The 15,101-nt window shown below is 47.0% G+C and overlaps 1 protein-coding gene across 1 annotated transcript in view; it reads right to left on the bottom strand.

Moving 5' to 3' along the window:
* The window catches only part of DIXDC1 (DIX domain containing 1), a 68,456-nt gene extending 56,001 nt beyond the window's left edge, over positions 1-12,455 (bottom strand). Inside the window, 1 exon segment of the mRNA XM_003129869.5 lies at positions 12,107-12,455. Within this exon segment, the coding sequence (XP_003129917.3) occupies positions 12,107-12,166 (60 nt within the window). The 5' untranslated portion in view covers positions 12,167-12,455.

Genomic DNA, 15,101 nt, shown 5'->3' with positions numbered 1-15,101 from the left:
CTATGATTATTTTTCCTGAGACTTGTTAATATGGTATATGGGGATTTCCTAATAATAAAACTACCTTTGAAATTCCTGTCGTGGCTCGGTGATTAACAAATCCAACTAGCATCCATTAGGATGTGGGTTCGATCCTTGGCCCTGCTCAGTGGGTTATGGATCTGGTATTGCATTGCCGTGAGCTATGGTGTAGGTCGCAGATGCAGCTCAGATCTGGTGTTGCTGTGGCTGTGGCAGAGGCCAGCAGCTGCAGCTCCGTTTAGATGCTGAGCCTGGGAACCTCCATATGCCGAAGCTTCGGCCCTAAAAAGCTAAAAGAAAAGAAAAGAAAAAAGAAAAGGTTTCTAAGAGAACTGTCACTATTCTGGCCTAAATTCCTTAAAAGCATAATATCCAGAACCAAATACAATCCTGTGGGTATAAAATCAGACACTCAGCTTTCTTATCCAAGGTATTTCACATTCTTTTCTCCTTTTCCTCCCCCTCTTCCACTTTTTTTTTTTTGTTGCCACCTTACATTGCGGACCCACACAGTGCCATTGACCAAACGCCTAAAAATGTTTAACACATTCTGCTACTAAGCCAATCTCTTGATTTTCATTCTTGAACACATGTACCTTTAATAAATTTCGACTTGTTAGATCCCATCGCACAGATCCTCCCAGACCCTGTTATTTCATGCATTCATTTATTCAAATCAACCAACACTGCCAGGCATTGTGCCAAGCCCAGTGATTACGAGTATATAAATAACTAAGCCACAAAGTGATTGCTGTGACAATTGAAAAGTATTAAAAAAACACACACAATATTTATGGACAGAAGGAACAACAGGAAGAAGGATATGGGCATCAGGGAAGGGTCAAGAGGGAAGATGTTTGTCTGGTTCTTTAAGGATGTTTGCCAACTGGATAAAAGAAAAGGGCATCCTGGGAAGAGATGATTTAAAAAAAAGAAACAAACAATGGAAGAGCCTGAAGGCATATGGTATCTTGGAGGACTAGCCAGTTAACAAATTAGAGTGTGGGCAGAGCAATCAGCAGCAGGCAGTGATGATGAAGAAATAGGTCAGCATGAGAACTACCAGAACTTAAACTTAAGGCTTAAAGACCTTCAACAGGAAAGCATGGAGTTTTGAAACAGGAGAGGCAAACTGGGAGACCTGTATTTAGAAAGACACAGAGTAGGATATGGGACAGAAAGAGGAGCATCCAGGCAATAATTCAAGTGAGAGAAGATAGTACTGTTTTCTAAACAAAGCGGAAAGGTTAGAAAAGAACAAAGTGCAGAAATAAGTCAGAGAGGACTGAGGAAGGTAGGCAATGACAAAAAGAGAGTCCAAAAAAGTCACCCCTGAAGGGATGGTGATGCTTTAACTAACATGGAGAAAATGTGAAGAGCAAGAACTGGGGAAAAGCAAACAGCTCAGGTTTTTTGTTTTTTTTGTCTTTTTAGGTCCGAATCATCGACATATGAAAGTTCCCAGGCTGGCGTCGAATCGGAGCTACAGCTGCCAGGCTACACTACAGCCACAGCAACACAGGATCCAAGCCATGTCTTCAACCTACACCATAGCTCCCTGCAACACCAGATCCTTAACCCACTGAGCGAGCCCAGGGATCAAACCTGCATCCTCATGGATACTAGTCAGGTTTGTTACCCTGAGCCACAACAGAACTCCAAACAGTTCAGTTCTAAACAAGAATCTGAGCCATTTGCAAACATCAGGGTAGAGATGTTCTGTAGCCAGTTGGCAAAATACAGGTCCAGAGCACACGAGATGGGTGTGAGGTGGCAGACAGATGCTTGAGAGCATCTGTGTGTGACAGGCATAGTCACAGGTGCAAACAAGACCGTCTACTAAGCACTTACTACATGCCAGGTATATGGTAGGCATTTCACCACATCTTCTCATAGACATACAGACAGATATAGATATTGTGTGTGCATGTGTTCAAACCCTTGAACATGGGCTTGAACTGTGTGCCTCCACTTACACCCAGATATTTTTCAATGGTAAATCCCATAGTACTACACCATCTGCAGCTAGTTGATGCAGAACCCTGGGGACAGAGGGCCAACTATAAGTTTTGTAGTTTTTCCACTATACAGAAGGTTGGCACCCCTAACCCCCATGTTATTCATATATAAATATAGCTATTCCCCTCCCCTACATTGATTAGCGGTGTGAAACTACTATTCTCATATTATAGATGTGAAAGCCAAGGTTCAGAGCAACAGGCAGCCTAGCGTCACACAGCCAGTCAGTGGCAGAACAAGGATCTCAGCTCTGTGCTGACTCCAAATCCTGGGATCTACAACATCCCCAAAAGTAAGGTGAGCTATAAGAAGTTATTTGGCAGAGTTCCTGTTGTGGCTCAGCGGTAACAAAGCCGACTAGTATCCATGAGGATGCAGGTTTGATCCCAGGCCTCGATCAGTGGGTTAGGGATCCGGCATTGCTGTGAGCTGTGGTGTAGCTCGCAGACACAGCTCTGATCCCGAGTTGCTGTGGCTGTGGCTGGCAGCTACACCTCCGATTTGACTTCTAGCCTCAGAACTTCCATATGCCTTGGGCGCAGCCCTAAAAAGACAGGCAGGCAGGCGGAAGGAAGGAAAGAAAGAAAGGGAAGTTATTTGGCAGGAAAGGGAGTCGGGAGAGGGTGCGGTGAAGGGAAAGAAGAGAATGAAAATGCACTGAGTGCCAATCCTTGTCAGCCACTGAATGAAGCCCTTTATGGGCATTATCTCCTTTAAGCCTCATACCCAGTCATTAAAATCAACATCTTGAGCCCCATCTTTCACATGGGAAGCCTTGCTCGAGATCACACCACTAATAAGTGGAAAAAATGGAATCTGAACCCACTCCATCTTCCTCCAAGGAACGCATTATTTCTACTACACCAAAGAAAACATACAACGACAGAAAAGGAAGGAAAACTCAGGGAAGGGGCAGGGCACATCAACATTAAAGGGACACGTGAAGTGAGCAAGAAAAAATTATTTTAGAACATGCAATCAGAGGGACAGAAGAGGAGCCGAGGAAGTGTTATGTGGGAATCCACAGACCAGAGAGTGTTAAGGCAGGTGCTCAAGAAGGTCAAATGCTGAGGAAAGCCGGGCTGAGGACTGGAAAGCCCATTTCATGTAACACTGAACCGGCTTTGGGGACCCTCTTGAGAACTAAGATGGGGATGAAAAGTCAGATGGCAGTGAACTGAGAAGACCTCAGGAAGTGAACAGAAACAGCGAGGGGAAGAGAGAGGGTGTAGCTGGAGAGGGAGGTGGAGGGAATGCGGGTTTTTAGGATGTGAGGACATCTGCAGGCTGAAGTGAGCGGTTCATGAAGGAGAAACGGACACAAGGGGAGGGGAGCGAAAGAGGCAGGAGGTTTCAGAAGAGGGGAAGAGGGCTGCTTCCTCCTCTGATCATGAGAGGCAGGAGGAGGCACCTCTTGGGGAAAGGTGCAGGTGGGGAAGAGGGCAGCTGCAGGGGCTCAGGTCCAAGTGCCCCTCCATTCATGATGAAGTGGGCAGGTGTGTCTGCGGAGAGTGAAAGGGACAGTGAAGGGAAGGAGGCCTCAGGAAAGGGACCTTGTGCGAAGCTGGAAAGAACAGTGACCGAGATCTCCTGGCAGTGGGAGGGAGGGATTAAAAAAAAAAAAAAAAAAAAAAATCTCCTGGCAGCACCAAGGACTCAGCTGGGGCTGGGAATCATCATTCTGTAATTGAATCAATCAGCGAGGTTATATGATTTCCTCCAGAAATGCGCAGCAGGCCTGGAAACCAGAAAAAAGCTAATAGAGGACTGGAAATGGTCAGAGGAGAGGCAGCGGTCACCAGGTAAAGGAAGCAAGGATGGTGGTGAGAATACATTTGATAGGACTGATGGTGGAACCTGCATCAGGGAGAAGAGATTAAAGGAAAGCTGCTAAACTGAGAAGATGGAGAAGCGTAAGGAGAAGAGAACTCGATGCCACTGAAAATAAACGTAGTGGGAATGGGGACTTTGAGCACCTGGTAGAGTTTCAGAGTTCAAGACTTCAGGGGTGGGGCAATTCTGTGGAATAAGTTTCAGGTTGTGGCCTTAGTGAAATGGCACAGAGGAGGACAATCACTGCAGTGGGGACAGTCCGGGGGACTGGGAGGCTGGACTGTCTCCATCGTGGATCCTGAAGTCATTCCAGGCAATGGTAGATGTTAGAATGCTGGTGGGTTTTGCCATTCTGCCCAGATTCATGCGATTATAAAAACTGAAAAGCATTCCTTCAATGAAATCACTGATAAAAAATTTTAATTGAAGAGAGGCCTTTGTCATGTCACTACTGTTGGCCTGTGATCTGTTAAGTGGCATCTAACAAAGAGCTGAGAGATTCACAAGGGAGTGGGGCAATTCCTGTCCACAGGTTAAGGGTCACATTGACTTCAGGTCTTCTCCCCACCCTTTAAATCTAAGTTGGGAGCCGACTGCTAAACTAAGCCTCAGCTTGCCTCCTCTTTGAAGATTCCTATACTTCTCACTCAGGAGCAGGCAAGACCTTGCTTCAATGTAAATGCCTACTGCTGGCTTTAAAAAAAAAAAAAATTGATTGAAGAACAAAGTAGACACTTAGGAGGACCAGCCACACCACCCACTTTCCTTCCCCCACCAAGATGTTTATCTTTAAAAAAAGGCCTGTGGTGCAAGCCTGGGCCCAGAGCAGCTCTGCTGCTTGGTTTTGTAATTGACTTGAGCTGCTCCTGCAGCAAATGCAATACCATGAGCTTTCTGTAAGAGGATGTTACCCTCTGGGGGGTGAACCAGTAGTTTTATTTTTTTCTTCTTGGGTTTTTTGGTCTCATAATTTTTCAAATTGCAACTTGTATGAAGTCTGGATACATAAAAGAGGGAAAAGCAGAGTTTCTTTGTGAAGGCTGGGGTGGGGTCCACGGGCTAGTTTCACTCACTTTCTTTTTCTCTGTCTCCATCCACCCTGCCACTGGACCACCAGCCATTTTGAAGTTACCCCTTAGGGCTCCTTTCAGCAGCTGGGCAAAAAAAATGCCCACCGCATTTTGTTTCCTGCTAGCACTGTCATTTTTTAAGTCTATGATTCAGTGACGACAAGATGCAACAGGTTCAAAAATAGGAATATCTGGGTTATTATGAAGTACATCTCGAACATGTCCCCAGTCCTTGATCTAGTTTCCAAGAACAGCTGGAGAAGCTCAGGGGGACCATAATGAGGTTCAAATCAGGCCCCTGGGGTGCTGTAGCTCACAGTGACTCCCTTCTATAGAAAGACCTCTGCACACACAGTGGTGGGCACAGGACCAGCGGGTCTCATATAACCCCCTCCACTGGTGGCAGGGGACTGGTCTAGCTGAGGTGATTGGTCAAATGTAGCCAGTGCCTGGAATTTTTCAATCTGGCATTTGGAAACAGAATCAGACTTTCCTCTCTGTCTCCATCTCTCTGTGATAAAGTTAGATGTTGCCATAAGTCATGTTACCCACCTGAGAGAGAAAGGCCATCTCTAGTGAGAAAGACTCGAGCTACCTACAGAAAGAGACAGAGAGCAGGGGAGAGAGCCTGCCACTGTTTGAGAACTTGATTTTCATTGTTTCTGGGACTCTGCCCCATCCTTGCCCTTTCCATGGGTGAGTTTTTCAGACTTTCCTTGGATTCCATGGCCAGTAAATCCCACTTTCTATTTCTGCTGCTTCAAGATGGGTTCTTGACACTTAGAACCAAACTGAGAAAGAAACAGGACAGTCAATGTCAATGACAGCACAGAACGAATCTCAAACCAGAACTGACATCTCTAACTTGTTCTGGGGAAGCAAGAAGGATGCCCATGTCATCCGAAAGTCTAGGAACACTGTGAGTTTTTTGTGACCACCTGAACCAGGCCTCAGCGGAAGGAAAAGGAGATGGAGCACCAGTCCAAGCTGTGTGAGCAGGACTGGTCTGAGGTTGTGAGGGCAGTGGTTATACCAAGGAGCGGCTGAGGCCACAATCTTCCTCCAGGTCACCCACACCACTGTCCAATACGGTGAGTTAAAACGCTTTCGGAATAGACAATCCTGTGCGCCTTCCTCCTGTGTGAGAGAAAGCATGACCTTGAAAGCTTTCTGGTCGTCAAATGTAACTTTCTATTTTTCTCTGGGATCTGCACTTCCTTCCAAACTACTCTGTAAACACTGTTTCTGCTCCATCTCTTTTAAGCCTCCAAGTCAAAGAGAATTCCTGCAGGGGACTTATTTGGTCAGAGTTGCAAAAGCATGGACTGGGCTTCACTAGGGAAGTCTAGTGTTTCCCACTGTAGAAACATCCAAGAAGTTGGCTGTCTGGCTCCCTTCCGACAAGCAAGAAAGGCAAACACGAACAGCAGTGGGCTCTTGCAGGGCACTAGACAGAGAGTTGGGGAAGGAGACCTGCAGGACTCAGGAAGGAAATCCACTTTCCAGTGAAACCAGACACCTGTTTGGAACACTGAGACCCTCCAGCTGCAGAAGATGAGATGTGGGTGGAGACCTTGCTGTGCAACTGAGAGGAAGGCAGGAGGTTTGAAGTCTTGAGTTATTACTGGTCTAAATTCTGCTGTAAAAAAAAAAAATGCAATACCGTATTTCTTTTCTGTTAACTCTTTCTGGCCTTTACCGAACCAGGAAGAGCTATTCTTTGAAACTGGTGGGTAATTAGGTAAAGATAAAGTTCATGAGTAAAAGTATTACATGTCTTCTTTGTATGCGTGTTCAGCCCAGAGGTCCAAGAATACATTAGAAACTGAAGAGCTCAAAACTTTTGGAAAGATATCATCTCCTGACTTTATTTTAAAATTTCCACTAGTGGAGTTCCCGTCGTGGCACAGCAGAAACAGATCCGACTAGGAACCATGAAGTTGTGGGTTCTATCCCTGGCCTCGCTCAGTGGGTTAAGGATCCAGCGTTGCCGTGAGCTGTGGTGTAGGTCACAGACATGGCTCGGATCTGGCGTTGCTGTGGCTGTAGCGTAGGCTGGTGGCTACAGCTCCGATTCGACCCCTAGCCTGGGAACCTCCATATGCCACAGGTGCAGCCCTAAAAAGACAAAAGACAAAAACAAAAAACAAAAAAAAACTAAAATAAAATTTCCACTAGTTAGAAGTTACAGAAACCCTTTGTTCCTTCATGAGTGTGTATTACAAGGTGAGCGCTCAGTAAGTGCAAAAGAATGAATGAATGAAGTGTCAGTGTATGGTCTATGAGTGTCCCTTATCCTAGAAACGGCATGGAGCCCACCCTTAGGGCTTTGGGGATTGGCCCCCTTGCCATACCTGACCACTGAAGGTTATGTCCATGACCACTCAAATGGGGTCTGGTTTGGCGGTAACACCTAAGGAAACATTTAGGAAAATGTTACTTTGAGTCTTTGGTTCTCAAAGCCTAGACAAGAAGGACAGTCATGGAAGCCAAAGCATTTCCAGGCCCCCAACCCCCACCCCGCCCCTGACTCTCTGAACTGCCTGGGCGAGTGGCACCTGGCAAACAGCGCCCAATCACTGTTCCACATGCCTGGCCAGGCCATCACTCACCACAAGGAACATAAAACAGCCTGCAAGCTTGCTGCTAGGGAGCATCTGTTTAGCTGGCACTGACTCTTGTGGGAACAGAGCCAAGGAGCCTGGGTGAGGAGAGCAGAAATCAGTCAGGATAGAAAGAAGGTTAGGGGGCGTGGTGCTCAGTTACACTGAAGTCAGAACAGGTCTTTCATTTCTATTGTAAAGCACAGAGGAGTTCACTGTGGAAATGACTGAGAGCCTCCAGTTGGCCCATGTTGCAAATTTTCCTCCAGGGAAGGCATGGGGCCCTCAGGAGCGATGTCCCCTGCCGCTGCTCCACCTGCCAATCCCCTTCTACTCATCTTATGTCCCCCTTATGGGGATGACACAGACAAAGGCTCTTCCTATATTTCTCAGGGCTTGTCAAGCAGAGGAATCTCAATATGGGATTTAAATGTCTATGTTTCTAGTTGGAGGGAAACGGGCAGGGAAAGTCTTCCAAGTCATCTGTTTAAAAGGTTAAGGCTCAGACAACTGATTTCCTGTCGCCCAACATTTTAATAGATCATTCCCACAGCTTCCAGTCCCTCAGGCCATCACTCTCCAGCCAGGCACTGTTTGGCTCTACTGACCAAGATTTCTGGATCATCACAGTTTTCCCAGGTTTCTACTCCGAACACTTGCTCCATCTTTGCTGGCCTGTGAGCTCCATGGCACAGATTCTATGTTTTTGACTTCTATTTCCAGAACCGGCATGGTGCCTGGTAAACACAGAACTTCAGTGAATGTTTGGGGAAGGAGCGCTTGCATGTAAGTTTACCAGTGGAGCAGGGGAAAACGTCTGGCCCAGCAAGCATGCAGGTTGGTAAATATTTGGTGCTTTTTATGATACCGTCGAGTAAGATAACTCTCTGATCTCCCACAAAAACCACCTCTTTTATGATGCTTACTGCATATTATGGTTTTTTTGCAGTATACGTATCAGTTTCTCCCGATAAATTCCTTGGAAGCAGGGACCACATGTTTTTTTAATTATTTTATCCATCCCCTCACCCAATAATGAATTGAAATAACTAAATGGATGAATGCTTAGCAGCCAAACCATATCATAGTCTCAGGTCTACTAAAAACCTTTCCAAACAAGCACCAAAATCTTTTTTTTTTTTTTCCTTTGTTTTTTAGGGCCACACCCGTGGCTATGGAGGTTCCCAGGCTAAGGGTCAAATCAGAGCTATCTATAGCTGCCGACCTGTGCCACAGTCACAGCAACACAGGATCCAAGCCAAGTCTGTGACCTACACCACAGCTCAGCTCACGGAGACGCCAGATCTTAACCCACTGAGTAAGGCCAGGGATCGAACCGGCAACCTCATGGTTCCTAGTTGGATTCCTTTCCGATGCGCCATGAACTCCCCCCTCCCCCGCGCTTTTTTTTTTGAAAGACAATTTGGGCCCGAGAAAAAGCACTTGCAGAAATTCATATTGACATGAATCAAAGACAACACTCCTATGACAACATCAATACCAAGGGGCCAAGAAGGCAAAGAAATAATTTTGAGGTAGGTGCAGAATGGGGAAATTGTGACCGACAGAAAGCCTGGCCAGGCTGAGAACACAGGGGATGGGGGACGACAGCCAGGGTGGGCTACAGAAGGAGGCAAGAGCCAAAACTTGTGGATAATCCACAATGCAGATTCACTATGTCCACAAGAGGGACTGCATCCACAACACTGACACGGATCCGTTCTGGGAGTAATTTACCAGCTGTGTGGAGGCCAGGGCTTTATTGGAGGAATGTGGCAGAAGAAAATTCTGTCCTGCATAGTCATGCACAGCGGCAAAGAGACTGAGAACAGAAGCCAACGGCGGTAGAGGGAAGCCTTGATTCAGAGCACAGGGTTTCTCTGCTGCAGGGCTCCCTTATAATTAACCAATTAGGGCCACAGCTTCATTTCCTGTGGCAGTTTTCTCTGCCATGGAGAATGAGGTCACAGCCCTAACCACATAGACCTATAAAGCATCTGGGTGATAAAGAAGAGCTTCAGATACGCTTGGCTCATTCCCAGGAGATGACTGGATACACGTGTGGTATTCTCAGCCCCAGCAGGAAGAGCTTCTCGGAGAAACTGAAGTGGATTCTGACATGAGCTTTTAAGTCCCTATTTACACCCTTATCACATGACTCGAACAAAAGACACTGAACATTACAAGATCTATTAAGCAACCCCAGAGGCTAGAATAGGTCAAACAGGGCCCCATCAATTCTGAAATGACCAGCTGTACCATTATTCAGCAGCACTAGGTGTGATACTGTATGTGAAAGGAATTAATTTACTATGTATATGAAAGAATTACACTGCTAGGGACCATTGAGATTAAACATACTACTATTAGTATTATTCAGACAATGTCAATTTCTCAGAGAAACCAAATGTTGTACCTATTGGCTATTAGAGTTTAAATCTATTAACAGAAGGGAACAGATTGTACATTAGCCTGTAGAGGGGGTGGAGGGAAGTTTATGAGTAGGAAAATCAAATGTCAGAGACAAGAGACATTACTGCATTATTCTAAAGATGAATTAATTATAAAGTTGACTGTTGCTTTTATGAAGACTCTATTACTACCACAAAAAGAAAACTCTCCCAATTCTCCTTTTCCCTTATGTTTTATAAGAATTGGACATCAGGGGACATTTATGGAAGCACCAAAGCCTGGAAAAGACAGCCAAGCCTCTTGGTCTCCCTGGCTCTTCAGCTGAAAGGTTCAGAGATGAAATGAGCAGAAGGCAAAGACTAGGACTGACTCTGTGCTGGTTTCCTCCTCCCTTTAAGACCATGGATCCTGATCCCTGGGGGCTGACTTACAAAGAAGGGAGGACATAAGAAGGCCCAAGGAGCTTCTGTGAGGCTTGAGACAGGGGAGGCCCCAAGGCAGAGGGTGAGAATAGGGAACCAGGAATACTAGAAGCACTCAAGGAGTGGCTTCCTGGCTGGTCTGTTTCAACTCTCAGACTGTGGCTCTTTGTTAACAATTCCCTTCCACGTGATCAAAGGGGAATGATGCAAAGACGGGGAGACCCGCACTGCAGACGGGACACAAGCTCTGCCCTTCAGTGAAGGCTATGACACCCCTCAGCCAAAGGAAAACTCTGACTCAGTTAGTGAGGTGGGGATAGCATTTGCGCCGTTTTCCTCTGTGTCAAGAACAAGGCCGGGGCACCGGGGCCAGGACTGGGGAAGGATCTGAGGCAGGTCAGGCTGCAGAGCTTCTTAATTAAAAACAGCTATTAAGGAAAGAGCCTGCTGTGCAGATGTAGAAAGAAAATCTTATACACAAATTCATGAGAATGGCTACCTCTGGGGAAAAGGCCAGGATGGCAGGGGCGGCCAAAGCACTCAGTCTTGCCTGTGAGGTTCATCATCATGAAGAGAATGGATTCATATGTTAACTGTTTAATTAAAAACTGACTTTAAAAAATATTACACGTTTAGAATGGATAGGCAATGAGGTCCTGCTATATAGCACAGGGAACTATATCCAATCATTTGTGATAGAACATGATGGAAGATATAGGAGATAAAGGATGTATATATGTATAACTGGGTCAATATGCTGTACAGCAGAAATTGGCACAACATTGTAAATCAACTATAATAAAAAAAATCTTTAAAAAACGCCATAAAGGGAAGAGAGGGAGAGGTGGAAAGAAAAAGAGGGAGAAAGGAAGAAAGACAACCAACCATCTACCTCTCCTTGTAAGGGATGCTGGGATAAGGCAACCCACCGGGTGGGGCTCAGAAGCCATGGAGGACATCGGAGCCAACCACAAGGGACAAAGGTCTTAAACCCAAATGGTCTGGGTCACTAGAAAAGAAAACTGGATAAACACCAGAATTCTGAGAGAAAAGCAAGTGAAGAGAAAAAGACTGTCCGCCAGCCCTAGCCCACACTGCCTGTCCGACTGAGGCCCTAGGTCCCCCCTCTCACACCGAAAGGGGCAAACCCCAGCTCCCCTGAATCAGGCCCAGAAACCTCTCTCTCCTCTTAGGTCCCTCTGCCAAGCAGGCTGGTGGTTGGGGGGAATGCACTGCCCTGGATTTAGAAAGTGATGTGAACACGAAGTGGGCACTTCCTGCGGACCACCTACTCCTCCTGCCCTTGCTCAAACTTTCTACCAATGCATGCCACCTCCTTTGGCTCACCCACTTACTCCTCAAACAGAAGGAGCACCTCTGCCATATAGTCATGGGCTTCCCTGGGGATGTCCTGCGGGCAAAGCCCAGAGAGGGATGAGACCACTTCTTCTGGAAGGAGATGACCTCAGAATTCGTGGTCCTGTCTTCTGGGCACAGGCAAGCTACCAGGGAACGTCATTGCCCAGCTTGGCTGGAAGCAGTCGGCCCTTTTGATCCCTCCGGGTTCACCAGGCTCCTCTGTACTGTACCCACCCCCACCTTAGCTTGGGGTTCTGCAGGGGGTTGTTCTGGGTCCGGTAAGGATGCAGGCGGAGGAGGACCCCTTCCAGAGATGAGGCTGGAGGCGTTAAGGCAGGGGGAGCTGGGGAGTGGGAGGAGCAGTTACCTCATTGAAGCCCTCCTGCAGAACGTCCAGTAAGTTCCCCCGGGTCAAACAGGCTAGCATTGTTCCTGCCGGCCCCCCGGGCGGGGTCTCCGGGCCGGCGGCCGCCGCCTCCTCCTCCCCGTGCACACAAAGACTCCCGGCTCAGCTCATTGGGATGTCTCCGGAGTCCCGCATGCCACTTACTGGAAACCCAGACCCGGGCCAAACTAGCGGCCTCCACTGGGCATGCTCGCACCGGGGATCTGCAGGAGGGGCCCCGCGCTGTCGCGGTTCCTATAGAAACTGCTGGGCGCGCACCAGGCGGAGGGGCGCTGGCTGGGGGCCCCCTGCCCGGCGTGCGTCAGGGAGAGCCCCGCGCCGCGCGCACACACGCACACGCACACGCTCACACACCGGGCCGGGGGTCGGGCGTGGGGAGCGGCGGCGTATGTGCCTGCGCTGCAGACACACACATACAGCAGGGCTGCTGGAGCGTGCGCGCCCCCCCGCCCCCCGCCCCAATACACACGGACGCACAGGGGGTATGGCTGCGTGTGGATGCCCTACACACACACACACACACACACACACACACACACACTCTTTCTCTCTCTCTCTCTCTCCTCTCTCTCTCTCTCTCTCTATCTCTTTCTCTGATGGCTAAAGAACTCAAGCTCCCCACCACAAGGCAAGGTGGCTGGGAAGGGGAGTGAATCATAGATTTTTACTCCCAGACTAGCTTTTTAACCCCCAGCAACCTTTTCCCATATGGGGCCTGGACAGTGAGGTTAGGCTAAAGAAGGGGTATCAAGAAGGGACAGACACAAAGAGAGGGTAGAGCGCTTTAGTTATTGATGTTATTGGGGTACATTTAATAAAGTGGTGCTAAACCAATCACAGGATCAAAATAGGGACATCAAGGGTAAACCAAGGATGAAGAAGTCTTTACCAAAAAAGTTTCTTTCTTTTGAAAATAAGCGCTAAAATGTGAAACCATATTTTAAATGAGTTTTAACTTAATTAAATGGGTTTTAATGAAAATAATTGTACAATGTCCTGGTGCACTGGAAAGGGTTAGGTAAGAGCTTCCTCAAACAAACAGAGAGCTCTTCCCCTTTGTTTCTGGTTATTCCAGTCACAGTCTTGATTATTTATTTTTAAAAATACTAGTCATCTGTGTCCTTGGTGCACACTCTTGTTTCTATAGGAAAACTGGAAGCTGAAAGAACACCCATATTATGTTACACCTCGTGATCCCAGATGGGAGGGAAGGGTTTACTGGGTGTTAAGGCTCAGAGAAGGTCAGGCCTTGCCCAAGGACACAGCTGGTTAGTGAGAGACTGTTTGAGAAGTTAGGACTCTATTTTTTCTTTCTTCTTTTTTGCTTTTTAGGGCTGCACCTGTGGCATATAGAAGTTCCCAGGCCAGGGGTCCAATCAGAGCTGCAGTTGCCAGCCTACACCACAGCCACGGCAATGCAGGATCCAAGTCGTATCTGTGACCTACACTGCAGCTCACAGCAACACCAGATCCTTAACCCACTGAGCGAGGCCAGGGATCAAACCCACATCCTCATGGGTACTAGTTAGATTTGTTTCCACTGCTCCACAACAGGAACTCCAGAAGTTAGGACTCTACAGGAGTGATTTTCCAAAGGCACAGATTCCCTCCTCAAATCCCCATTAGTACCTTAGCGAGAAAAGTCAGTAATGGCTTTTATTCAACCTAACCTCATCCTCGGGTCACTAGAGAAGAACGTCCTTACTTAGAACGGCCAGAACTGGCTACATCTTGCCTGAATGTCTAAAGCTGCTAAACACAAAGATGCTTCTGAGAAAAGACACACCTCCCTCTGACCACAGCAAGCAGGAAACAGAAGTCAGCCAAGGTGTTAAATGGCTGTTGCTGGTTGAATGCTGTGGGTTCAATTCTGGCTAAGGCTGGGGAAAAGCCATGACACTGGATCAAACTGAACCTAAACAGCCCACAAGTCAGAAGACCACTGTCCTTCATCATCTAGCTTGGAAATTTGGTTGCTAAGAACTCCCCTCACCACCACCCTAGTCCATGGTGTAATGGACTCATGGTATAAGTGACTCAACACTCAGTTGAGTCACTAACCCATGTTAATGCAACAAGGCCCTTTTAAAGAGAAGTATAAAACTTCCAAGAGCATAAAATTGCATGCAACACATCTACATACATGGTGTGCAAAACCAGAACACCTAATTGGTGGATCCCTGGAGAGAGGGTTCTGACTGGTTGATAGCCAGTCATGCTTTGGACACAGCAAAAAATATTGAGACATGAGAGGAAGTTCCTGCTGACAGTTATCTAGGCCAAGAGATCACTGTTTCTTAAACAAGCTATTTATCAAAGTAGGACCTGTGAGCTCAAGTTTCTTGGGAAAAGACTTATTAAAGCACTGAATTCAAAGCTCCAAAAAAAAAGATTTCATCTGTAGTTCCCACTGTGGTGCAACAGGAATGGTGGCATCTCTGTGGGTTTGATCTCCAGTCCAGCAGAGTGGGCTAAAAGATCCAGCAATGCGGCAGCTGCAGCAGAGGCATACGTCACTGCTGTGGCTCAAATTCAGTCCCTTGCCCAGGAACCTCCATGTGCCGCAAGTGCGGCCATTTAAAAAAAAATAAAAATATCATCTGGTCCAACTCTCTCATTTCACAGATGAAGGAACCAAGATGAGCAGAGGTGCTCACACTTAACAAGTCAATACAGGAGCTAAGATCTGAACCAAAAGCCTCTGAAGCCCAGTCCTATGCTATTTGCCCTATACCAGAGGAATTAGAGGGAACCATGGTAAATAGATACAAGATCTATTATAGGGCATGTGGTCCAAGATTGCACTGTTCCTTGGAAGTCTATAATAATGCCAACCCCATATTCAATAGCAATAGTGTCCAAGAGAACTTCTGTGATGGTAGAAATGTTCCATATCTGTGCTGCCCATTCCAGAGGCCACTCACTGTATGTGGCTTATGAGAACGTGAAATATGGC

Source organism: Sus scrofa, chromosome 9 (assembly GCF_000003025.6).
Source record: "Sus scrofa isolate TJ Tabasco breed Duroc chromosome 9, Sscrofa11.1, whole genome shotgun sequence".
NCBI classification, from domain to species: Eukaryota; Metazoa; Chordata; class Mammalia; order Artiodactyla; family Suidae; genus Sus; species Sus scrofa.
The sequence above is the reverse complement of the archived record's forward strand: the minus strand, read 5'-3'. Positions and strand labels throughout refer to the sequence as shown.